At 39.4% G+C, this 26,345-nt stretch overlaps 1 protein-coding gene across 16 annotated transcripts in view; it reads left to right on the forward strand.

Annotated features, from left to right (window-relative positions):
* dmd (dystrophin) overlaps positions 1–20,621 on the forward strand; it is a 1,684,732-nt gene extending 1,664,111 nt beyond the window's left edge. For 15 of the 16 annotated variants that reach the window (XM_008107345.3, XM_016992722.2, XM_062977165.1 and 12 more), the window contains one exon: positions 19,813–20,621. In XM_008107345.3, the coding sequence (XP_008105552.2) occupies positions 19,813–19,910 (98 nt within the window). In that variant the 3' untranslated portion in view covers positions 19,911–20,621. Of the gene's footprint in view, positions 1–13,945; positions 13,978–19,812 lie in introns of all 16 variants that reach the window. The other variant, XM_016992721.2, reaches the window with a different exon arrangement.
* The last annotated feature ends 5,724 nt before the right edge of the window (positions 20,622–26,345 follow it).

Consider the following 26,345-nt stretch of genomic DNA (forward strand, 5'->3'; position numbering starts at 1 on the left):
GGAAAAGAGACTATACCTACACATTAGGAAGAACTTCCTGGTGGTAAGAACTGTTCAGCAGTGGAATATGCTGGCTTGGAGCATGGTAGAGTCTCCTCTGGAGGTTTTTAAGCAGAGGCTGGATGGCCATCTATCAGGGGTGCTTTGATTGTATTTTCTTGCACGGCAAGGGATTAGATAGCCCTTGCAGTCTCTTCCAATTCTATGATTCTAAGTGTAATAGATATGTACATTAGAGCACACATACCATTAGATGTATATAAGTTCTAATCTGCATATGTATTTTCTATTGCTTGTGAGAGGCCTCATTCATTTCAAGTGAATGAGAACAATACACAATAGTGGTCTTGCTTCCAAAACAAGAAAAGAAAGCCACAAAGAAAACGTAAATCCCGGGAACGTCAGATATATGCGCTATATATATCCTTTTTTTGTTCTGGAACTAAAAAAGAGAATGTAATCCTGAGACATTGCAACCAATCATAATGTTAGTACTATTTTTTCATTTAAATGGAGTTGACTGAATTCAGACACTGAAACCTCTTTAACATTTCGCTTTGTAACATTTCTTCATGAAAGCAAGGTACACATGTTATTTTAATTTTTTTTCTGGAAAAGGTTATTGCTGAATCTGGCTAATCCATCATGGCAAGAGTGAACAAAAGACAAGTCTCTAGATGACTTGCAGTATGTAGATCGGCAAGGGTTTCTGACATCACGCTGTTTAACAACAGCAACAACTAAACTGTTCTTCTAAAACAGAGATGCTGGCAAACAACAACAGTGAATTTTTGTAGAAAAAAATCTAAGATTTGCTCTGTCTTGTAATGAAAACAAATTCCTGGGTTAAGCATGTGCTCAGAATTATTCTTAATCCTTACCTAATTCTGAGTGCACCTCTGTTCCATTAAAGCACTATGCAAACACTCTGCTCCAGTTGATGGATCTCAGGAATCTAGCTTTGTTTACTTTTAAAGGAAAACTCTCAAGTCTAAAAATCTACACTTCTCTGCATTATAGTACTACAAGACATGAGCAAAGAAATTATGCTTGCTCTCTTAATCACTGTGTATGTGAAATCATTTTAAACCTGGTGCTAAACGTTACTCCAACACAACTATTCTGTAAATATACACTATGCTTAGAATCAAATAGTGCATAGCTAGTTTTATCTGCCCTTACTGCCTTTTTGACATTTGTGCAGTATTTGTGAAAACCATTTTAGCTAGCACTTGACCTTCATATTTCTTTTTTTTAAAAATGCCAAAACAGAATTAATAGAGTAAATTAAGAATCCTAATCCTCAAAAAGGTGAACACCTCAAAACAATAGTGGTATAATGAATCATAAAGAGTTGTCACTTAGACTGTTACAGTGTCAGAAAATGAAGCCAAAGATTAGTGCTTGCCATTTTCTCTAAGGCTGCTTCCGGACAGCACTTAAACATGCCTGAAGTGGGTTTAAGAAACCCGCTTAGGTGCACGTTTAAGTCCACATACCACCCCTAAATCTCATGCTTCCCCAGGGGGTGTCTAGGTGGCCTCCCGGTACCTTTCAACCTCTCTCCCCCCCCCCCCAAGGACTTAAAATAGAAAATAACTTATCTGGCTGCCATTATGCCTTTTGGCATGTTTTTTTGGAATGTACCAATGTAATGCTAAGAGACTGGGGGGAGCAATCCCCTCCCCCCCATTTCTTAGCTCTACATTGGTACATCCCAGTAACCATGCCGAAAGGCATAATAGTAGCCGGGTAAGTTTTTCTTTTATTTTAAATGTTTTAGGAGAGGGATCTGGGGAGGGGGGCCCGAAGAAGCAAATTGGGCTATGCGGACTGACCCCTCGGTAGTCCCAGGACTACCGAGGGGTCTGCCCCCACAGGGCCATACTCCATTAGGAGTCTTTCAGCAAGACCTAGGTCTAATGGAATATTAAATTAATTTGGGACAAAGCAGGGCTTTCCTGCTTTGTCTTGAATTAATTTGGTTTTATCAGAGACATTGTTTGGATGCCTCTGGTAAAACCGCAGGGGAGCTCCCGCATTATGGGCCCTGTCTGGATGGGCCGGTCTTAATCCCCATCAGTGGTTGGCCTAAAAATGCTTTGGATTGACCGCATTTTATGAATTGGCATAAATTGGACATAATTCAGTTGATCAACATCTGAAGTTTATATTGATTTAAGACACCTTGGGCTGGATTTGTAAACCTTTCCTCTATCTTACTACTTGTGTTTTGATCCATTTATGTAAATGTATTACATTGGACAAAGGAGCACACCAAAGACGTTCAGAAGAAAATCAACCTGTGATTTATAATAGCAAAGCCTTTGAATGGGTAAATCATGAAAAACTTTGGATCACTTTTTTAAAAACCTGTATAATCTCTACTCAGAATAAGAGGCTGTCGGGACATAATATTGACAAATAATGTTTTCCAGTTTGCAAGGGAGCAGGCAAAGCTGTTTCACTTCTATGCTGAACATCTAAGTAAAGCAGAATTAAACTCAAAGAAACTGGAGAAGGAACACCAGCAATTTATTTATTTATTTACAGTATTTATATTCCGCCCCTCTCACTCCGAAGGGGACTCAGGGCGGATCACATTACACATATAAGGCAAACATTCAATGCCTTGACATAGAACAAAGACAAAGACAAACACATGCTCCGAGCTAGCCTCGAACTCATGACCTCTTGGTCAGAGTGACTGGTCTCAGATGGCTGCAGCTGGCTGCTCACCAGCTTGCGCCACAGCCCAGGCGCAATATAAATGACATCATATTAACTAGCAGAAAATATGATTACTGACGAAAGTGGAGGAAAGTATAAAAGCAGTCACTTTGCTCTTGGTCCAACCCCCCTCTCAAGTGTTGATGGTGGGGATGAGAAACTGGGCCTTCTCCATGACTGCTCCCTCCCTTTGGAACTCCCTATATAAATCAGAACAGCCCCCTCACTCCTCTCCTTTAAGAAGCAATTAAAAACATACTTTTGCACATCAGCCTTTGGAGAGGAACCCTTTTTCCTGAACCCTTTCCTTCAAAGTTATTACAGTAGATTCTTCTGCGTGGTCACTCTGGAATCCACACCTGTGGTATCTCCAGTATCCACGCAGCTGTTTCGGATGATCTCTTGAAAAGCTTTGCTCCATTGAGGACTCCAGCCCCGCCCTTCCCCATCAGCAATAAAGCCAGGCTGCGGGGCTTGAGGCCTTAGTTCCTTTTGTCCGCGAAAGCAGCAACATCAGATTATATCTCCTCTTGACTTTGGATTTTTGGACTTGGCTAAGGACTCCTCTTTATCCTTTGGACTTTGCAAACTTGGACTTTCCTTCCTCTTAAGGCCAGTATGACTGCTTCTGCAGACCTTAAGTGCATGGGGTTTGGGGGGAAGCTGCCCAAGGGAGACCCCCATCCCCTCTGTGTTTTGTGTTGCCGCGGCGACCATTCGGCTCCCTCGCGCGCTGCTGCCGCGTCTGTAGAGGCGCAAGCTACTTTAAGCACAGCCCTTGGGGCTGTAGACTCACCTTCTCCTTCCTCACTTGCCACTTCAGCAGGAGAGAAAAAGGCAGCAAAAAGATCTTCCGCCCCTCCAGCTAAGGCTCAGGAAGGGGCGGAGCCAGCACCAACCAAGTGCAGCCGGAAGTCAAACCGGCTTCTGGCACATCTATTGTGCAACCCTCCCTTCCCTTGGCAGCGGCGGCACGTCATTTAGAGCCCCTGACCCTTTCGCCGCCGCATTTGCCTCAGCAGGCAGGGGGAGGGCCTCTCCCTGCCATGCTCCTGCCTCCTCCCAAGGAGAGCAAACTTCTGGCAGCCACGCCGCCCGCACGAGCGATGGCTTGCCGGGGCACTGGGGCTCAGCTCCTAGAGGATGACCCCCTTGAGGGTACCTCTCGTGGCCCCCCCCCCCCCCCCGCCTAGAGCGGTTCCCCATGGCATCACTCAGCCGGCTCCATTCCAAACTGCAAGCATGTTTCCTTTTCCCTCTTCCCAAACTGTATGGCCAGCCACTCAGCAAGGGGGCTGGTATTACTTGCTCAATCCTCCAGTACCAAATTTTTATCCTTATAATTTTGGGACTGCTTTTCCACAGCCTAACCAATTTACTAATTTTTCTGTTCCTTGAGTTTCTCAGGCACAGGATGATGATTTTGTTTCAGACTCTGATTCTTTTATTGATGAGGATACTTAACACAGTGTTGTACTTCCTCAGTTGCTACGACAGAGAATTACTCCTCATTTTCTTCATTAATTTTGCATTTGGTTTATTCTCTCCAATTGCCTGCTGTGTCTTTATCTGATGACCCAGTTGATGACCTGTTGTTTTCTCCTGACCAACAAAAGGACCCAGTGCTTAGCACGGTGCTTCCTGCACTTAATTTGCTGTTGAACTTAGCTAAGACTCAATCTGGTCCCCCATCTTCTGTGCCTGCTGTGTCTAAAAAAGTTTGACACTCTCTATCGCATATATATATCCTCAGCTCAGTAGTTGACTGAAACCAAATTCTGTTGTGATGAAAGTAGTGCAACCAAAGAAATCTAAGAAATTGCAATCTGCTCCACCAGATAAAGAGGGCAAGAAGTTGAATGGTTGTGGAAAAAAAATGCACACTGCTGCTAGTTTAATAACTTGTATGGCTCATTAACAGACCTATATGGTGGCCTAGTAGTCTTACTTGTGGGACACGTTAACACCTTACCTAGACATGATTCCACTAGAGCATCAGCAGTTGCCAAGGACTCTTCACTAAGAAGGGATCACCTTAGCTCTTCATCAAAGGGACTTGGCTAAACATGGGGCTGACACAGCTGGAAGGATGTTTGCAGCTGCAAAAGCTATTTACCGCCATGCCTGGCTAAGATCTTCTACGTCATCTGAAGAGGGAAGAGCTATGGCTGAAAAACTGCCGATGTCTGAAAACAACTTATTTCATCCTGACACAGATCCTGAGTTCAAAAGTACACAGAAGATTAAGGAAGCAGTGCAGAAATTTGGTTTCTCTCAGCCTAACTATCAACCTAGATTTCGGTGGCCAACTTCCCAACCACTTTACCGCCAGCCTTTATGGCCTGCTCCCTTTAGGCCTTCTCAGGGTCAGAATCCTAGATTTTCAGTCCCCGTAATTCTTCAACCAGGGGACGTCAGTCCACTAAAGGGAAGCAACAGGACCAGGGTCGGCGTCGTTTTTGACAACCCTATGTCTTTCTGTTGGTGATGGGAATCTTCCTACTTCACTGGGTGAGTTTTGCACTTCTTCTGTTCAGTCCTCCTCCCCTGTTTTTGGAGACAGGTTAGCTCCATTTTTTGAGGCCTGGCGTTCTGTTACATCAGATGCTTGAGTGCTGGAAATTGTGGAACATGGCTATGCCATTGAATTTTTTGAACAGCCCCCAGTGGGAACTGTTCGTATTACCCCTCACTCTTCTGCTCTTTGGCAGGAAGTTCTTACTTTACTTGAGAAGGGTGCTATAGAACCCTTGTCGCCCTCTATGTTTCTTTTTCCTCTCTCTCTCTCTCTCTCTCTACATATATATATATATATATGTCTAAAAAAGATGGAGGTCTCCGTCCTATTTTGTATCTTAGAGGGCTAAATGCATATATTATTTATCATTGTTTTTGGATGGTGACTATCAACCATCCTCCCCCCTTTTGACCAGCAATGCTTGGTTTGCGAGGATCGATCTTAAAGATGCTTGTTTTCATGTGGCAATTAGACGCCAAGACCATAGATTTTTGTCCTTTATAACTAATGGCCAAGCTTTTTGTTTTTACATTCTTCCCTTTGGCATCTCTACAGCTCCCAGGGTGTTTACTAAAGTGGCGGCAGCTCACCTTAGAGAGCGTGGTGTAGTGCTCTATCCCTACATTGATGATTGGTTACTGGTCGCTAAAACATGTAACTAGTTACAAATCAAGATTCAGTTTACTTTGTCGTTATTACAGAAACTGGGTCTTATTATCAACAAGGACAAGTCTCATTTTCAACCCTGCCAAACTGCTCAATGTATTGGGGCTGTCTTGGACTCAGGCAAGAGCGTACCTTCCAGACGACAGATTATGGAATCTTCGTACTCTGGCTCTTCGAGCAATAACAAAGACATCCGTTCAGGCCAGGGACATTCAGTGCCTTCTTGGGCATATGGCTTCCACTACGGGAGTGACTCCATTTGCTTGGCTTCATCTTTGACCACTTCAAATATGGTTCATCAGAACATTTTATCCTTTACACGACAGCCCCAACAGTAATTTGCTAATCCCTGCAGCTATTCGCCATTCTCTACAGTGGTGGACTCACCGATCCAACCTGTGCATTGGACTTCCATTTCATCTCCCCAGGCCCTCGATGCTGCTGGCAACCAATGCTTCACTAACAGGTTGGGGAGCTCATCTAGGCAACCTTACAGATCATGGTGCCTGGACCATAGCAGAGGGAGACAAGCACATCAACTATCTGGAGCTGCTAGCAATGGAAAAGGCACTTCACGCTTTCAGTCATCTAATCGAAGGACACGTTGTGCAACTCACCACCGACAACACTACTGTCATCTTTTATGTCAACAAGCAAGAGGCACACGATCTCGAGCTCTGGTGATCCTTACTCTCAAGATCTGGAATTGGTGCATAGCCAGGAATGTAACCACCATGGCTGTCCATGTCCCAGGCAACGAGAATTCTCTAGCAGACACTCTCAGTCGGAAAACTTATGCAGACCATAAGTGGTCCCTTCATCCTGCCCACTTTCTGTACATGGCACACCCCTTTAGTGGACCTTTTTGCTTCCCCTTGCCAGTTTTACGGCTCACGACTCCTTCATCTTCAACAGCCGGGGTGTTTAGGGGACGCTTTCCTCCTGGACTGGACATCGGCGCCCCTGTATATCTTTCCACCACTTCCACTGCTATCCAGAGTAGTGGCTCGTCTGCAAGCAGAGCAGGTCAACTGTATTCTGATAACGCCATGGTAGCCTGTCAGCTGTGCTTTGCCACTCTCCTCCAACTCGCAGGCAACGATTATGTTCGATTGCCACTCAGACCAGACTTGCTGACTTCAGGATCCACTTCAGTCCCTTACTCCAAAATCACATGTCTCCGACTGACGGCATGGAGGATTCGGCCCCATCTCTTCCTCAACCACTGAGAAACATTTTGGATCTTGCTCTTTGGCCTATCACCAAGTACTCCTATATCTGTAAGTGACGTTGTTTCTGTAATTTTGCTCAACAACAGGAAGTTCAACCGTTGTTAGCACCTACTTCTGTTCTTCTGCAGTTTTTAATGTCTCTATCTGATTCAGGACTATCTTTATCGTCACTCAAAGTTTATTTGGCTGCCATAGCCTCATTCAAGAAGGAACATTATTTACCTTCTCCCTTTTCTGACCTGCTCGTGAGTAGGTTCTTACAGGGCTTCAGGAACTTTTGGCCGCAAGTTCTCCCTGTCTCTCCTTCCTGGAAATGGGAAATTGTCCTTTCAGCTCTAGTAAAATCTCCCTTCAAACCTATGGCCACTGCAGAGATCCATTACCTTTCCTGGAAAACTGCCTTTATGGTGGCAATTACATCTACTCGTTGTGCCAGCAAGCTTACTGCCCTTAGGGTTGATGATCCTTACCTTAAGTTTCATAAAGACAAAGTTGTCCTTCAAACAGACATTTCTTTTTTGCTCAAGGCTGCATCTCAGTTTCACATGTCTCAGGACATTGTTCTACCTGCATTATTTCCAAATCCATCTACACCTCTTGAGCAATCATTGCACCTCCTCGATGTGTGTAGAGCTCTATCTTTTTATATACATTGCACAGCTCCATTGCAGAAATCACCAAGATTGTTTGTCATGTACCATGAGGACGCTATTGGCCTCCCAGTTTCCACTAAAAGATTGGCAGCTTGGATAGTTTCAACTATCCAATTAGCTTATGAGATGGCAGGACTGGACTTACTGTTCAGATCCATGCACATTCCACCCGAGCAATGGCTGCCTCAATAGCATTTTTGCATGGAGTGCCATTAGATGACATTTGCCGTGCGGCCATTGGGTCGACACCGCACACTTTTATTATGCATTACCAATTGGATCTGGCAGCCAAAAGGGATGCACATTTTGGAAGAACAATCCTTTTTTCCACACTAGCATGACGCCCACCATCCGTCACTCAGCTTGCTAGTCTACCACAGGTGTGGATTCCAGAGTGACCACGCAGAAGAAGGTATGGTTGCTTACCTGTAACCGTGTTTCTTCCAGTGGTCACCTCTGGAATTCACACAACCCGCCCATCCTCCCCACATTTGTCATGCCTAGAGCGACTGCTTTTCGCGGTACGGAACTAAGGCCTCAAGCCCCGCAGCCTGGCTTTATTGCTGATGGGGAAGGGCGGGGCTGGAGTCCTCAATGGAGCAAAGCTTTTCAAGAGATCATCCGAAACAGCTGCGTGGATACTGGAGATACCACAGGTGTGAATTCCAGAAGTGACCACTGGAAGAAACACGGTTACAGGTAAGCAACCATACCGTCTCGCTTATCCAACATAAACTGGCCGGCAGAACGTTGGATAAGCAAATATGTTGGATAATAAGGAGAGATTAAGGAAAAGCCTATTAAACATCAAATTAGGTTATGATTTTACAAATTAAGCACCAAAACATGTTATACAACAAATTTGGCAGAAAAAGTAGTTCAATACACAGTAATGCTATGTAGTAATTACTGGATTTATAAATTTAGCACCAAAATATTATGATGTATTGAAAAGATTGACTACAAAAATGTGTTGGATAATCCAGAACGTTGGATAAGCGAGTGTTGGATAAGTGAGACTCTACTGTACTACATTCTCAGCTCCCAGCTAAATCTGTTTCCATTTGACCTTTTTATCAGATCTGTTTGCAGCTACAACTTTTGCTCTAGTGATAACTGGCCCTATCTGACAATTGAACAGTCAGGTCTTGCCACTGATATTTTTTCCCCTTCAGGCCTCCCTCCAAGAGCCATGACTGGCTGGTTCTATTTAGCCCATATAAGCTAATGATTTCAACCACCTTCACAGGGAATTAATCAAAACTAGCACCTTAAAAGGAGTTCAGAAACAGAATACATATAAATACTTTAAATAAATAAAAATAAAGTGGAAACCCTGAAAGTAGTATGAACAATTTATAGAGGAGGTAGTGGGGAGAGTGTAAGTGTGTGTTTTGGGAAGTGGGGGTGACTTATCCCTACTTGTTTCTGTTCCGGATGCTGCATCCTGGCAGGCCTTCGGAAATAACAAACACTCAGTTTTGGATTTCCTTACTCACACTGGTCCATTGCTTTGTTCATCAATAACGTTCACATTATAAATGGCCAAGTATAGCATTTTGCAAGATATTATATAGTTTTGTCTCTATTGCAGAAATCATTATTTCATAATTAGATTATGGCTATTTCTGTGATCCAACATAATGGGGTAGTGGTTTGAGTACAACTCTGGATACCAGGGTTGTAATCCCCACTCAAACTTGGAGATGTAGTGGGTGACCTTGGGCAAGTCACCCTCTCTCAACTTCAGAGGAAGGCATATCCTCCCTCTGAACAAATCTTGCCAGGGAAAAACATATCCAAGGTAGAATCGTCATAAATCAGAAATGAAAGGCACACAGCAGTAACAGTCCCTGTACTACTGTAACAGACTGAAGACTTATCGCTGTTATTTTTTCATGTTGAATAAATGAATTTATTCAACATGAAGAAGTATCTACACAATGAAGTATCTTGGTTGTGAGGTGTATTGGAAGTATCTTCATGGTGTAGTATCAGTAAAAGAAAATAATCTGTGGAGACTTGAAAAGAATAAAAATATCCTATATCCTATACATTTACTTTTAGAAACGTAAGAGTTTAGAAAACTGAATTGCATCTCATAAACGGTTTTCATGTATTCGTGGTTGGTATAATGCAGTGGCCAGTATATTGAACTCCAAACTGGGAATCACTATTTTGACAACTCCCTGTTAACATTGCCTTAAGTAAGATGTTTTTCCTCTTTTACATCGGTTCCTTCCCATCCATAATACAGTTATATCCTTACAATTAGTCTGAATGATATGTATAGCAACTAGAAAATGCATACAAAGTGCTGTTAAGATCAGTATAAACCTTAAATCTTATTTATGCTGATCAGGTTCTCAAAAAAGTTTTCCACAAACAACTTATTACATATATATCCAGAAATAACTTCATCCTTCTTATCATTGATATTGTATTGGTAGATGCATTTCTGTAATTCTGCTATAACAACCAGTCCCTGTAGCACATTAAAGACCATTTCATGTTGGCATAACTAGAGTACACTTCATCAGTTGCCTGAAGCACTGGCAAAATATACTGCAGTAGAGTAAGGGGAAGGCAACAAGAGGAAAATGGAAACAAAATGCAAATATTGCAGCCTGTCACAATTCAATTAAAACTTAATAAACACTCATCTGGTAGAAATGGATCAGTGAGAGAATGTACTATGGCATGATAAGTAGGAAAATTTCCCAGTGTGAAATGTTTTTGTGTTTGCTATTCCACTCCAAAAAATATGGTGATACGTACTTCAGGAGAGGGATACATTGATGATTAACTGAAGCACATTAGTTACAAATAGAAGGCATTAGGATTTATGTTCTGTATTCATGCACATTTTGACATTGTCCTTGAAAACAAGTAATACATCATGAAGGAAAATAGTGTATGTCTCTGACTTAAGTAAGTAGATCTTTAAGAGGAAAAACAGCTGCTGGGTTCGTATTGTTTTTTATTTATTTTATTTTAAGGTTTCAGTACTTCTTTGTGATTTTAAACATTATAGGACTATAAAGATGGTTACTAAAACAGTTTGATTCTTATCAGTGGAAATTTCTTCTGTGTATCTGGAGATAACTTAAATAATTTTCCATTTCTAATAGGCTGTACGGTTTCCAACCACATCTCCTTTGGCATGTTGCTCAGAGCAAATTCATGGTGGCTGCAGCTGCTTGTCCCAGCTGTTGAGCAAACACCAAACAGATGCCAATGCCATAGGTCTGACATTTGTTGGAAATATAGTATTAAATACCACTTTAGTGGTTTATTAAACTCTACAAGATAATATGACATGAAGCAGTTTGTCCATAAGTACAGCATAAAAGCAATTTGCCAAGTCTACCATTAAGATTTATATATATCCAAAATGAAATTGTATTTGTTCATGTTTGAGTATTACCATTTAGACACAATTTAATTTACATTTTATAGTCTACTACTAAAAATTCTTATGCTATATGCCGTGCCTTATTTTCATTTTTTCCATATGGTTAGAAAACCATCTTAGTGGTTTTTAAATTTTTTGATGTGTATAACAGACAGTACCGGAATAGTGTAGTAGTGGGTACTGAACTGTGACTCTGGAGACCAGGATTTGAACTCCACTCAACCATAGGGGACTCTGGGCAAGTCACACAATCTTAGCCTTAGAGGGAGAAAATGGCAAACCCCCTTTGAACAAATCTTGCCAAGAAAGCCCCCTGATAAGTTTGTTTCACAGCCACAATAAATCATAAATGACACAAATCACACAACAATAAACAATAACTCCTTCATTTTTTGTGGAAAATCCATTATGTGGAAAATTCAAATCTTACATTTATTTATTCACTTTATTTCTACCCTGCTCTTCTCACCCCTAGGGGTGCCTGGAGTGGCTTACAAGTTTTGACAAAAATTCAATGCCACAGTTATACAGTAAACACAATACATCATTAAAATCAATAAGCATATAAATTACAATTAAAACCAGTTAAAACATGTAACCAAATCACCAATCCTGAAATTGTTGTCCTGATTATTTCCTATGTCGGGTCTGTGAGGATCTATTGCACTTTAATTTCTACTTACCAAAGGCCTACTTCCACAGCCAGAATTTAAGAATTTTTTTGAAAGACCAGGTGGGATGAGGCCAATCTGATGTCCTAGGTGAGGGAGTTCCTCAGCTAAGGGGCCACCACCGAGAAAGTCCTATCTCTCAACCCCATCAATTGTGCCTCCGAGGGGTCTGAGACCAAGAGCAGAACTTCCCCTGCAGATCTTCATGCTCGAACTGGCTCATAAATAGCATCCAATACCATAGCATCATATACAGTATATATAGGAGCCCTTTGTGACTTTTGGCCCACCCTGTATAACCCAGGCATCCCTTCCCATAAATGACATACCTTGGTGAATCCTGGTACTAATAGGCATGGCAGTGTATAGATTAAAACACATGAGAAGAAATACCAGTAATTTGGACTGCTTTACATTCTTACTTTCCTTTAATTTTTCTGGGATTTTGTGAAAGGAACTAGAATATACTGCAAGGTCAGATCTGCCGACATAGAATGTGATAAAAAATATACCACCTCCCAGTAAATAATTTTTTTAAAAAAAGTTAATTCCTGTGTTAATCACTGTTAAAAGGTCAAGGTTTTCCCCTGACGTTAAGTCCAGTTGTGACCGACTCGGGGGGTTGGTGCTCATCTCCATTTCTAATCCGAAGAACCGGCGTTGTCCGTAGACACCTACAAGTCATGTGGCCGGCATGACTGCATGGAGCGCCGTTACCTTCCCACCGGAGCGGTACCTATTGATCTACTCACATTGGCATGGTTTCGAACTGCTAGGTTGGCAGGAGCTGGGGCTATCAGCAGGTGCTCATTCTACTCCCGGGATTTGAACCTGGCACCTTTTGGTCTGCAAGTTCAGTAGCTCAGCGCTTTAACACACTGTGCCACAAGGGGCCCCTAATCACTGTTAGGAAGCCATTAATTGAAAATGTAATTAGATAAAGTAGAACAGTCTGTTTACTAAGGACAATGTAACTGATTAATTAGGGACTTCCCCGCTTGATTGGTAGTGCAAATATCTTACAGTTTTCTGGTCTTGATGATGCATGTTGGATATTTGAGTTCATACCAACTCTCCCTACCCTTCCATATTTCAGTTTTAAGGCTAGAGGCATGAAATTCACCACACATGGAGGGCATATCAAACACTTTTAAGCCACCAACTCTTACAAGGTTTGGGTCATCTCTGGAATTTTAGAGATTTTTTCTTTCTATAAATAAAATCTCCTTAAAAACATTCCCTCTTTCCCCGCTGGTCCTGCCCTCTAACCTAAGGGTTTAAGATACCAATGATTCTGAGACATCTCCCTCTTGATCTGCAAGAAGACCTGGGCTTAAAGGCAGAGCATAAGTCACCACTGATTCTGAGACTTCTCCCTCTCGATCTGTGAAGAGACTTGAGCTTAAAGAATAAGCAGGCTGCAAGGCAGGCACTGAGGCAGGCAAGAGACAACAAGCAACAGGCAGGCAGAGGAACAAACTGCAGCAATGCAAACAGTTTTGTGTTGCTTTCACTTCTGTTTCACCGCTTCACTCATGCAGAGGAGGGGGCTGTGCCGTATTGTGCAATATGAATGAACGGTATGATACAGAAGCAGGGATGAAACAGATGAGACAAATTCCAGGCCCAACCCTAGTAATGACTAACTTATGTCCCCCTAAAATAAATAGTTGTTTCAATATGGATTCAATGAGACTAAAGTATGTCTTTACTGTCAGATGACTTCAGTGTGATGGGATAATTCAACTTTTTACATTGCTACTATATGTAGACATAGTGGTAAGATAATGTATTACTGCCTTCTAAGAAAAATGCTTGAGTAAATGTATTAATATGCTGCTCTACATTTCAATCTAAAAGCAGAAGGTGATGGTTTTTTATGACTGTTCTCAGCAGGATGAAGCTGCAAGCAACATTCTATATATCTCAATGTATTACAGTTTTATAGTACTTATCAAATGACTTGTCTTGAATGCAGTTCCAAAATGAAAACTGAAGTACTTTTGTGTTTGTGTTTTTTTTCTTCCTCCCCTTTCCTTTTAATATTTCTGTAACTAAAGGAAGAAATGCTCCTGGAAAGCCAGTGAGAGAGGTTAGTGAGTCTGATGCCAACCTCAAGAGCTTCTTGTTTGCCGCCTCCCTCTTTTTTTGCCTGGCATTTTTGTGGCACAGCATGTCTGTTGCTAGGTACATCTTACATGTGTGCTGTAATGCATAATATCTCTCAACTTTAACAGACTTGAAATCCCGAAAAATGGAAAAATCCACTTACTTTCCCTTTGTGAACCAAACATCTTTCTGTGAAGAGTAATGGAAAAATAAGATGCATACTCTATTAAATCTTCCTCCTGGTTCATAGATATGAACGCATACATTGCCATTAGCCTATGCTCTGAGATCTTGTTCATATATATGTAACAGGTATTTCAAGTGCCTATTAGATATATATGAACAGGGGATCTTATAGTTGAGAGGTATAAATATATTCCCTGCGCTTGTGAATTCTCTTTTGCGCCAGCCAGAATGTCACTAACACCCCCACAGGCTCTGCTATGCTGCTTTAAGGTATATATGAAAAGTATGGTGGTGTTCTCAATAGAATACTGGAATAAAAAAAGGTTTAAATCCAGCTCAGTTCTGCATTCTGCTCTATGGCCTTGGGCAACGTCTCTCCTTTTCAGTCCTTCCGCTATGAAGTTGAAATTGTAATTATTTTACAGAGGTTTGTGAAGACACATGAAATGAAGACTTCAACTTGTGTAAATCATCAGAATCCAAAGAGGAAATTGTGTTTTGGAATGAGCAATGATAGGTGGTGGTTATTATTAAATTTATATGCCACTTTCCTCCAAAAAAAACTGGGATTCAAGACAACTTACAAATTAAAATGATTACAGTACAGTTAAAAACAAACTATTAGCAATATTAAAACAATTTAAAATGTACACATAAAAGGATAACAAGCAGTTAAAAACAATGCACATAAACCAATACAGCACTCCACAAAGGCATTTTCTTAAAATTATTTGAAGGTATTTGGCTGTTGGTATCTTCATCCTTCACCTAGTACTTTTGAAAGATAGGAGCCTCTTAAAATAAATAGTGTACATTTTGGCATAGCACACAGTATCAAAGAAGTTTTAAAAGCAGGCTGCAGTTCCAAGTTGTCAGTCAGCAGGCATTTGGTACCTTTTCATGCATGAGTGGACCACATTTAAAATGGAGCTGTCATGTAGTGCAAATGAGAAAATATAGAAACACTGAATAGCTGAGCTAAAAACAGACTGTGTGAAATAGACATCTCATGATTTTCCTCAAAAATCAAATGTTGTTTCCTCATTTTCTGTCTAACAACAGAAGGGGAAAAAACCCTCTTTTTTCTATCCTGTGCTTAGTTGCTCTACCACAGATCATTTAGTGGTCATTTGTGCAGAAGTATATTAATGTCAAGTGAAATATGTATAGTTTATTTTTGATTCATTAAGTATTTGAAGACCCATCATTGTTTATTTTGATAAAAAAAATTATTGTGCTATTTTTTGCAACTGTTGTTTCTTTGCTTTATTTTATTTTATTTCATAGTTTTTAAAATTAAAAATGGCTTAGACATGTCTCAATAAGATGTTGTGAAACATTATAGAGTTTTAAAAAAACTAATGTATTTTGAATTGTAGTCTGTCCTCAGTGATAACATTTAAAGATAATGAAGAAATATCTGCCATTGAGAATAAGATAGCATTCTTTAGTATGCTCCAAAACAGCAATTTATTTCTGTATATTTTTGACAATATTTGTATAATGAAAAACATTATATTGCAACAAAAACATGGAAAATGAGATTTAAGCGTTAACTAAAATTGTCTCTGATAAATGCATAGAATCAATGTGGGCTAATAGCAATATGTTTTCCTTGTCCAGAAATAACTGGTATTTCAATAGTGTAATTTACATTACTATTATATAATCAGTGCAGTTTTATATCATTAAAAGATGCAGGCATTTTTTTTAAAAAAAGTTATAGATATAGGGGGTTGGACTATATAAGGGTTGGACTAGGTTGCACTTTTCCTGCATGGCAGGGGTTTGGATTTTTCTTACTTTTCAGTAATCATCAAGGAGCTACTTCACAGAAAGAGTTCTTTGTTCTCTTTCTGCTTTGTTCAACTGTCTGCTTCCTCTAGATTCTGTCAGCGCAAACCCTGGCCTATATTTTAGATGGTTTAAAAAAATGAACACTATATTGAGAAACCTGTGCAAATAACTATTTTGTTTTAGTCCCAGGACATGCAAACATGCATAAGATTTGTTTTCTCTTTAAGCTACTCAATACCATAAATCCTCTGCATTGATTGAAAAAAGCTCAGATAACACAATACATTGGCAGTGGAAAACATATGTATACATATCACATAACCACATCTAGATACATCCCCTGACGCTCGCTGCCCCCCCCCCCCATTCACCATGTAAGCAGAACTCCTCCTCCACATGGCTATTTTTCCTATAGTTGGCTGTTGTGGCATCAGCAGAGACCTCCAAGTGTCCTCGAGAGGTCTCTACTGATTACAGTCTTGCGCTGCATCATGAGACACCCCACACATCCACTGTCCATCAACAAAAATGGCCATGTTGGGGAGATGTGCCAGGTGAATTTTACGGTGAATCTGGTCACTGTGTACTCAGAACAGAATCCAGCCTCTGAAATAACCAAAAGTTTGAGTTGCGATGGTGGAAAAACCAGCATGACATAGTGGTTTCGGTGTTGGACTAAGAATCTAGAGCTCAGACTTGTGCTCAGCTATGGATACCCATTAGGTGACTTTGGGCAAGCCACAATTTCTCAGCCTCAGGGGAAGGGTAGTCCCCTTCTGAAAAAACTTTGCTAAAAAAATTTTTTGTGACAGGATAACATTAGGGTTGACATAAGACAAAAATATCTTGAAACCATATAACAACAACAACAACAAACTCTGGCTTAATAAACTGCAATTTATGTGGTGAATGCAATTATTATAAAATGCAGTATAGTAAAAAAAAAAATAGTGCCATAAACTACAGGCAGTCCTCAAGTTATGAACACAGTAGGTTCTGTAGGCTCGATCTTAAGATGAATTTGTCTGTAAATCAGAACAGGTACAGTTTAACTTCACCCAAAAATCTTTTTTTATAGTATAGGGAAAGGTAACAACCCTGTGGTGTTGGTTGGGCTGTGGCCGTTCAGAAGATTTCACCTTACTTTTTGTCCCTGTGTTAATTGGATTTTGAAAAAATTGTCTTCTTACAAAAACAAGGATTGGTGATAAAGCTTGAGTTGAGAAACATTTTCCCCATGATAACTCAGGAGTGAATTTCCCTTCCTAGTGGTAGATTTCTCTAACTTCCTGTTGTCTGACCTCTGTTCTTAACTATGTGTCATTTGTTAATTGGATGTTTGTAACTCAGGGACTGCCTGCATATAAAAAGCTAAATGCTGTGAGGAGGAGACTCTAATATCAAAAAGATCATGTTTTATATGCCAAGCAAGCCTTCATAGTTAAGACATTCTATAAATAGGATGCCATCATTAAGGAAGCCACACACACTAGGAAAAAGATGATGAAAAAAATGCCATAGCACAATTGAGCCAATTATTCCCATTAGTAACTGAAGAAATTCTGCACACTTTGCAGATTCAACCACCTACATATATTTATTTGTTGAAATCATAAACTTATTAGAATTATTCTCCCAAAAATGGGAACCAAGCTGTATCACTTAATTTATTTTGGGGAAATACAACAGGGATCAACTATTAAAATAGAATGAACTCAAAAGCACAATTAAAACATCATTTAAAATAACTTTAAGAAAATTACAGCACACTACTGGAAATAAAAACCATCCTGAACAACCCATCTGTTGCTCAGAGCCTGTCTGAATGATAAGTTTTTACTGACCATCTGAAGGACAACAGTGGTGGGGGTTTTTTGGGGGGGAGGGGGGGGTCACCTCTGCAGTAGGACATTTCCCTTCCAGCATAGGTGATAATAGATAATATAACTGAACTAAAATATCCCATCTACCTTGCGATTAAACAAGAACAAAAAACTAACAGCAACACAGTGTGCATTTGTAGGTGTCAAGAGGAAGCAGTTTATGATAGATGAAAGCCCATCCCCTGCAAAGTTTTGAACTATTAATGTGCTCAATTAATAGCACAAATCAATGTCTTCATCACCACCAAAAATTCCAATATATCATATTAAGTATAAAATATTAAAACAAAAATAGGACATACCATCTCAACACATCAAAGATGTCGGGAAGAATCTTCTAAGCAGTACATTATTACATAATCACAGTAATGAAGCTACATAGTGAATACCATCCCAATCCTCTGATCCCCACTTTCTGGTCAGCTGCCACTTCAATCAATGTGGGCCTAATCCTCTGTAACTTAGAAAGTGGCTAACCTTCCCAGCCCTTTCCACCCTATTCTTTGAAAAAGAATGGTAGATGATACAGATTGAGTGGTTCTATTTTGCGCTATAGTGATTCTCATCTTTACTTTATAGTTAGACTAGTATAGTTTGAAATTAAAGACTAAAGAAATGCATAGTGAACAGGAATGTGACCTGGACAGGCCCTACTGCTTATAGCCAGCCACCTTAATCTCATTTAGTAGGGGAATCTCTGATGAAAACTTTAGTCTAAATATGGTACAACAAGCTCTCTCGGGTAGCCTGGCTCCAGGCAATCTTTTTATTTCCATACCCACCTTTAATTGGGTCTGGAAATGCACCAGTAGCCAGAGAATGAGAAGATTATATCGCCCAATCCCATTGAGCTGTCTAATCACTATTTTGGATAAACTGAAGTTTCTGAACTACTTTTAAAGGCAACCCTGCATATAATACACTATTTATGTGTGAAATGGTACTAGAAATAAGAGGTAATCAAAAGTTGTTGCAAGGCTATCTGTTCTCACTGAGTTGCATTTAAGGTATCTTCCAACTCTATGATTCTAACTGTCTCTGTTTTACTTGACCTAACATTTGGTAACTAACACCCAGAACAACCAACAGACTTGCACTCCCTCCCTGCCTTTTCCAGTTGAGGTCATTATCCATATAGTGATCAAGGAAGTTTTGGTTACAGATCCAGAGCTGGAAACTTACTGAAATTGATTTTAAAAAATCAGTTTCCTCCAAAAGAGTTTGAACATTTCCAACAGCTTTATCTTCTCACTCTACACTCCCAATTCTGTGCATGCTGTCTGTATAAATATTGTATGCCTATATCAAGATCCAACTATATCACCAGTGGGTAAAATCATCTAAGTGAAAACATTTAATTAAATGTGACTTCTTAACAAATAAATCATACTTCTAGCATCCCTTTTTATCATCAATTTCCTTTGATTACTCTATTTAAAGAGTTAGTGCATTTATACAAGTTGATTTAACTTGGCAATATGGCTTCCAATGGAGGTGTCATCCAAGACCTTACTCTCATTAATGTCACTTAGCACTTTGGCAGTTTCCCCAGTCAAGCTGTTTAGGCTGATTATGATTGATCTGGTTATATGTTATTCACTTAAATTTATTTTGCAAACATTGGTGTAGTAAAATCTTAAATGAACATCTTTAATTTTGGAGTTTCTGTCTGGTGTGTCATGCATAAATCTTTTGAACTGATTTGCTGGGGCTGCCATTTTAAAAGTTCAGCATTGTAACAGTCAAAAACGTTATCTGCAGGTTTTATTCAGCTTCGTAAGTGGTGTGCATTGCCAAAGAACCCAAATGATTCCCCCTGCATGGGAGCATGCATTGCTTTACATTGAGCTATCTAACTTGGCTAATTGGTATTTGTATACGACACATGTCAGTCTTCAAAACTTCTTACAATACAGCTTCATCTGTAAACGTCTTTTTCTTTTCTTTTGCAGGCCACAATGTAGGCAGCCTTTTCCACATGGCAGATGACTTGGGCCGAGCAATGGAAACCTTAGTGACAGTGATGACTGACAACAAGGTGTTAGAATAGTGAGATGTGTTTTACAACTTCAGGCGTACCCGCATGGTTTTTATAATATTCGTATGAAAAGGATTAGACTGTAAGAGTTTACATGAAAACAAATCTCTATTTTTGTGAAGGGTAGTGGTACTACACTGTAGATTTCAGTAGTTTCTTAAGTCTGTTATTGTTTTGTTAACAATGGCAGGTTTTACACGTCTATGCAATTGTACAAAAAAATTATAAGAAAACTACATGTAAAATCTTGATAGCTAAATAACTTGCCATTCTTTATATGGAACGCATTTTGGGTTGTCTAAAAAAATTTATAACCGTTATAAAGAAAGATTGTAAACAAAGTGTGCTTTATAAAAATGTTTATATAAATCCCTATAAAAAAACTAACAAAAAGAGACAGTGCATTCGTTTAGTATCACTTCAGCTCTGTAATTGTTTGAGACAGATATTCATGTCCTGTGTTCTTTTCCTTACAAAGCAAAGAGAATTTCAGCAACACCAAAATAATCAACATACATTTCTCACTGTTTGTGACCGACTAGCACTGGCTTAAAAATAGTACTATCCTAAAACCTTTCAGTTAAGGTATTGTTCCACCTCCTTCCAAATAAAATCAAGTTGTATTGAAATTACCCCGCTAGTTGGCAATAATATGAAAGAGCACATTACATGATAAATACTATCTTCAGAGCTTTCAATAATAAAAACAACAAATTGAACCAATATTCTATACTTGTGCTGTTTCCTCCATTCCTGTGAATTAGAATGTGGTTGGTTAACACAGAATAGGAATTGCCTTACCGGATTGTACCTTTGGACTTTACCATCTGGTATCCTGTCCCTGCCACTGGCCAGCACCTTAACACTTCAAAGTAGAAGTTTGATTTGCATTCATGCTCTGTTGACACCACCTTATGTGGTAAACCCTTCACCTATGGGGTGGGGAGGGGAGGACTTGACTACAGGTAATGTAATCTGAGATCTGCTTCCATTCTTAAAGTTATATTTCTCAAATTATTATTCCTCTATTTTTATAGTAGAAGTGTTATTGAGCATTGAAAATTGCCTAATCTATTAATAACAATATAGTCACTACAAACTTGCCTTCCAGCAAGTTCCAAGAAACCATAGCAGCTCAATTAAACAGGAAGTGGTGTGGAGCAATTGTACCATCTTCCAAATCCATGGTCGGCTGAAAGTAGTCCCACTACTTCATGAGAGCTTGGTCACTGAAGACATTAGCCAGCATCTTGCTCCTCATTTGTTCTTTCTACAAGAATACCGCACAATTAACAATGACTCAGGAGAGGGATAACAGAAAATAGACATTACATAACAGCTCCTCAGGTTTACTACTCTAAAATGTTGAGGTGCTGTTCACAAAAGCTTTACCACTTCATTTCATTCATTTCCTTCCCACCAGCTTTTAATTCCATTGTCTCAAAATAAAATTTCACCATCTAATCCACATTAACATTTCATAAGAATAAAATCAGTTACCTCTTCTTGTATGAAGTGTAATTAAACCTTGGGAGAAAAACAATTTTATTTTATTTTTAATGCTAGTTAACATTAAACATGGGTAGTCATGTTATTTCTACCTCACTTTGGTTTTGTGGTGTTCCTGACAGTTCTGTACAGATGGTATTACATCTTCACCACTCGTCCAATGTGTAAACAGGTCTTCTCATTTGTAATACTTGAGTCAAAGTAATATTTTAATGTAACAATTGACAAAAGAGGTCCCAAACAAATCTTTTAATAATTGTTTTCAAAGGTGGAGGCACAATCATAGTGTGGACACAGTGCTCATAATGTTGGCATATGGTTCAAAGAGTTCTGCTACTATCCTGTCCCTTTCCCGGCCTTTCATTTTGAATGGGAAGGTGAAATCTATGTTCACTCCTTGAGACATCAATTTTGCCTGTTAACTTCCAAATAAATGCACAGTAAAGTGAAGGACAGTAGAACTCTGTTGTGTCAAATGCCAATCATGCACAGTCCTTACAGATAATCTTTCCATACTGGGATGGACGGTTTCTTTTATTATTTACCTATGATTATTCTGCATATTCCCATAGCCTTTCTATTGGAAACTGCAGAATGAGATTTATATGGAGTGTCTTGCTTTCTTTTAGGCTTTTAAGTTGAAACTTCTCTTTAAAGATTAGAAGATTAATAGAGTGCACGCTTGTTTTCTTCAGGGTTTTCATTTATGTTTTCGTTCGTACACATTAGTTTTGAAGTGAATCTCTCAAAAACATTTAAAAGAGTTTAAAAGCTTTACTGCTGCTTTTTAAGCATTTTGAGGGGAATATTTCATGTTCCTTATATCCATAAATTACTAAACTGTAAAACATTATCAGTGTAACTGAATAACTATCATCTGGCATGTTATACCATCATTATCCAGTACTGGTTTTATTACTTGGGTATCATAATCTATTGTGTTTTAACATCAACACTGTAACACATACTAATTATTTTTCTAAATTTCAATTTTACTGCATTTTTCACGACATATCAAATTTCACCAAATATATGCCTTACTTATTGTATTATATACTGCTTTACTGTGTATATCAATAAAGCACGCAATTATGTTATAAAAATAAGTGTGGCATGTTTACTGGTTGTCCAGATTTTATTTGTGGCTCTCATTTCTAACTAGACTGGATTTCAGATGGGCAGAATGCCACCTTATCCATTCTTGAATTCACTCTCTTCCCCAATGTAATTCATGCCCTGCAGCTGAAGATGCCTTGGCCAAAAGCCAACAGTAATGCCCAGTTTTAAAAAATCTCAGCAATTTAGAGGAAGGGAGTGATTGGGTATGCCTTTAATGTCTTGTTCTTTTTCATGCTAGCAACAGATGTTTTGTAAGCTGTGGCATAAACCTCTCATGAAACCCTATGCAGGCTTTTCAAGTATACAAGCCATTTCATAGAAAGAGCTGCTTTGGATGTAAAAATTCAGTTCAATCCATGAATACTTTGTTATTTGAAGTACTCCTTAACAATTATATCACTGGAGTGCTTCTTTTATCCATCTCTCCACATAATTTCACTTCTCAAGCCAACATTCTTCAGCATTTGCATACAGGTCTTAGCAGATTCTCAAATATCTAACAGAATTCAGGAATGAATTTGCTTAGATTTGATGCCAAGAACGGAAAGCAACTTGTTACCTGTGGGGGTTAGAATATAGCTCTCACGCTGAAAGTATCCTCACTATAAGATATAATTTATCGTAAATTGTTTGAAGACAGGATACAATCCAAAGCCAACAAGGCATATACTAACACATGATGAACCTATCATCAAGAAGAAATAACACCTTAATAAGGTTAGTAGTGTAGCATCAATTATTAGTCAAAAGTTAGCCCCTTGAACAGGGTTTGGAAATGTGTTGCCCTCCAGACATTGTTGGACTATAATGCCCATCAGCCCAACCAAGAATAGCAAATAATGAGGGACGATATGAGTTGTAGTTCATAAATGTTCCCCAACCCTTCTCTAAAGGTTGCTATAGATTAATTTTTGTATATTGTGTTACTTGTACAACATGAGTATCCTTGTACAGCTTAGGACAAGAAGTATGCCATATTTCCTTTTTTGGATTACCTGCATAGACATAATGAAATATCTTGGAGATGAGACACAAGCCTTAACATGACCTTAAATACAGTGATTTCTTGATATAGGAGTTTTATTTCTCCTGTGACCAAGCTCTTAACTCAAAAAACCTTGTATGTTAAAGCACATTTCCCCATTGAAGTGCATTGTAATCAGACCTCTGTCACAGAACAAATTAAACCCATTTGCCATGGCCCCATGGGGTTTCAAGGGCTTCAGCCAGCCTTTCCTCCCTCCCTTTCTCTCCCTGAGCAGCTGTCTCTCCGACTCCATACCACAGTCCATGCCTGCCTGCCTGCCTGCCTGCCTGCCTGCCCTCCCTCCCTCCCTCCCTCCCTCCTTCCTTCCTTCCTTCCTTCCTTCCTTCCTTCCTTCCTTCCTTCCTTCCTCCCTCCCTCCCTCCCTCCCTCCCTCCCTCCCTCCCTCCATGAGTGGCTCCCTCTGTCTCCCTGCCACCATTTGCACCAAGGCACCTCCCTTCTTTCTGTGAGCATGGCCTGCTTAAGTTCAGGGTAGCTGCCAAAGCTCCCTCCCTCCCTCTCTGTAAGCTTGGCCTGAATCAGTCTCCCAGCGCAGCTGCCATTTTGGAAAGGGGAAGGCACATAACGCGGATCTGGCTCACATGTCAAATAAAAAAATCAGATGTGCGATGGCTCACATTCAAAAAGCTCACAACTTGGGATACTCATAAGTTGAGGTTCCACTGTGCATAGCCTTCAAGAGGGGACAGGGGAAAAGACAGGGAAAGAAATGGAGGCTACCAGCATCCAGTACCTCATCTGATTTAGAAGCTAAGCAGGATAGGTAAGTACTTAGTCTGAAAAAGAAAGAAGACTAAGAAAGACTAGGAAAAAAATTCCAACTCAAAATCCTGGAAACTGCCCAATGGTCTGATTCAGAATGACCCCCCTGCTTCTTAGCGGGGGGTTGGACTAGATGGCCCTTGAGGTCTCTTCCAACTCTACTATTCTATGATTCTATGATTCTATGATTCTATGACAGAACTTTCTGTTTACTAAACAATAGCTATATTACATCACCGATTTGATCTCTACAGAAAATGCTCCAAGGGAATAGTGTGGAGTCTTATGATATTGCAAATAATTCATTTCAGAACATAACTGAACTAACTTTGTCTACATAGTAAACACAAGATTTTTGCAAATGTTGATTTTGTTACTAGCATGAAGCTAGATTTTTTTTTTGAAATACAAATGCCTAATTCCTAATGTACGCCCTTTACAACGGAATTGGGCAAATTTGGTTCAGTTGGTTTTAGCTTAAAACCCTGGCAGCCTTGGCCAGCAAAGCCTATGGTAAAAATTAAGGGAGTTGTAGTCGGAAATGTCTGAAGAACCACATTTGTCTAGTTTCAAATATATGTGTTTAGGGTACATAAGTACCAACTATGTCAGAATCAGAGCAAATGTCATACTGTAGGACAATGGCAACCAAAATAATAGCATCTAGCATCAGGGCTCCCTAAAATTTTGCCTTAATCACTGAATAAAGCAGCTTCTATCTGCTAATGATTCCATCAGCCAAGGACAAAAGGAGAAAGACTACATCCTCCGCAGATACAGAGAAATGTTCGAGCAGATGGAGGGGAAAACAAAACTATGTAAGAAAAATGTGGAAATGAAGCTTGCTAAATTTCAGTATTATATTTATGAGAGTAAAGAAATTATTCTGGAGATAGAAGAGTGTCAGTCCATACTAAGGACAAATTTTCACACAGGCAGCAAATTACAGTAGTTTTAACAGATTTAAGAATAATGTTTTTATCATGATGATAAGGTAAGGGATAAACATGCATATAGAGCTTGCCTTTCCAATGACACACATTATATTATATCTAATAAATAATAAAAGACTCACTCTAAGAAGGATTTATGTGTACCATTACATGCTTTAGCTGTTTATCATTCACTAGATGAAGAACTTGTGTCTCATGGTGAACAGAAAAGGGTTGGAGGATTGGATGCAAGATTGATGGAAAATTAAATGTAATTTTCCCCAGTCTGACCAATGGATATTGAAAGTATAAATTGCAACATAGATAAAAATAATGAAAAGAAAACCTATCTAGTATAAAAAAGAGACATTCACAATACTGAAACAGCATGCAGGACACAGATACAAAACTCAAGCACGCAGCAAAAACAAAACATGGTCCCTAAAAGACCAGAAGTCTGCCAATTTCTGTGTTTCATTCTTAACTGCAAGACAACAGAATTTACAATTTACAGGTTCAATAGGTTATCCAGCCACTTATGCATATTTATAACTGTGATTGTATAATCACAATCCTTGTAACAGCCAAGAACAGAATATTACAGAACCATGCTGTCCCAAATACTATCCAGTGGGAACAGGACTTGCTAAAGATTCATACAAAATAATATTCTATAGAAAATATGGAAAGAAGGTCACATTCAAAAGATTTAGCAAAGTTCTTCAGACTTAGAAATGAGATAAGATGAATGTGACTGTTCTCTCATTCTAACCATGTGGGCACCTGGAAGGATGCTAGAACTATGTGATGCTTGTATTAGAAATATCCCAGAAATTCAGTATTCTTGTTTCCTTCCCTTTAATTCTTTATTCACCTTCTTGTTTCCTTTCTAAACATTTGGGGGATGGTATTTTAAGGTACATGGTATTAACAACATTGTTCATCTGGAGAACTATATTTTGTTGATACTCAGTGGGTAGCAATTTGTGTCGAAAGTGTAACAAGGGGAAGTCAAATAAAGAAAAATGAGAAAACTTCCAATCTCATATACTATTGAAAGAAATCTGTAGGCACAGA

This window comes from Anolis carolinensis, chromosome 3, assembly GCF_035594765.1.
Source record: "Anolis carolinensis isolate JA03-04 chromosome 3, rAnoCar3.1.pri, whole genome shotgun sequence".
Taxonomy (NCBI): domain Eukaryota; kingdom Metazoa; phylum Chordata; class Lepidosauria; order Squamata; family Dactyloidae; genus Anolis; species Anolis carolinensis.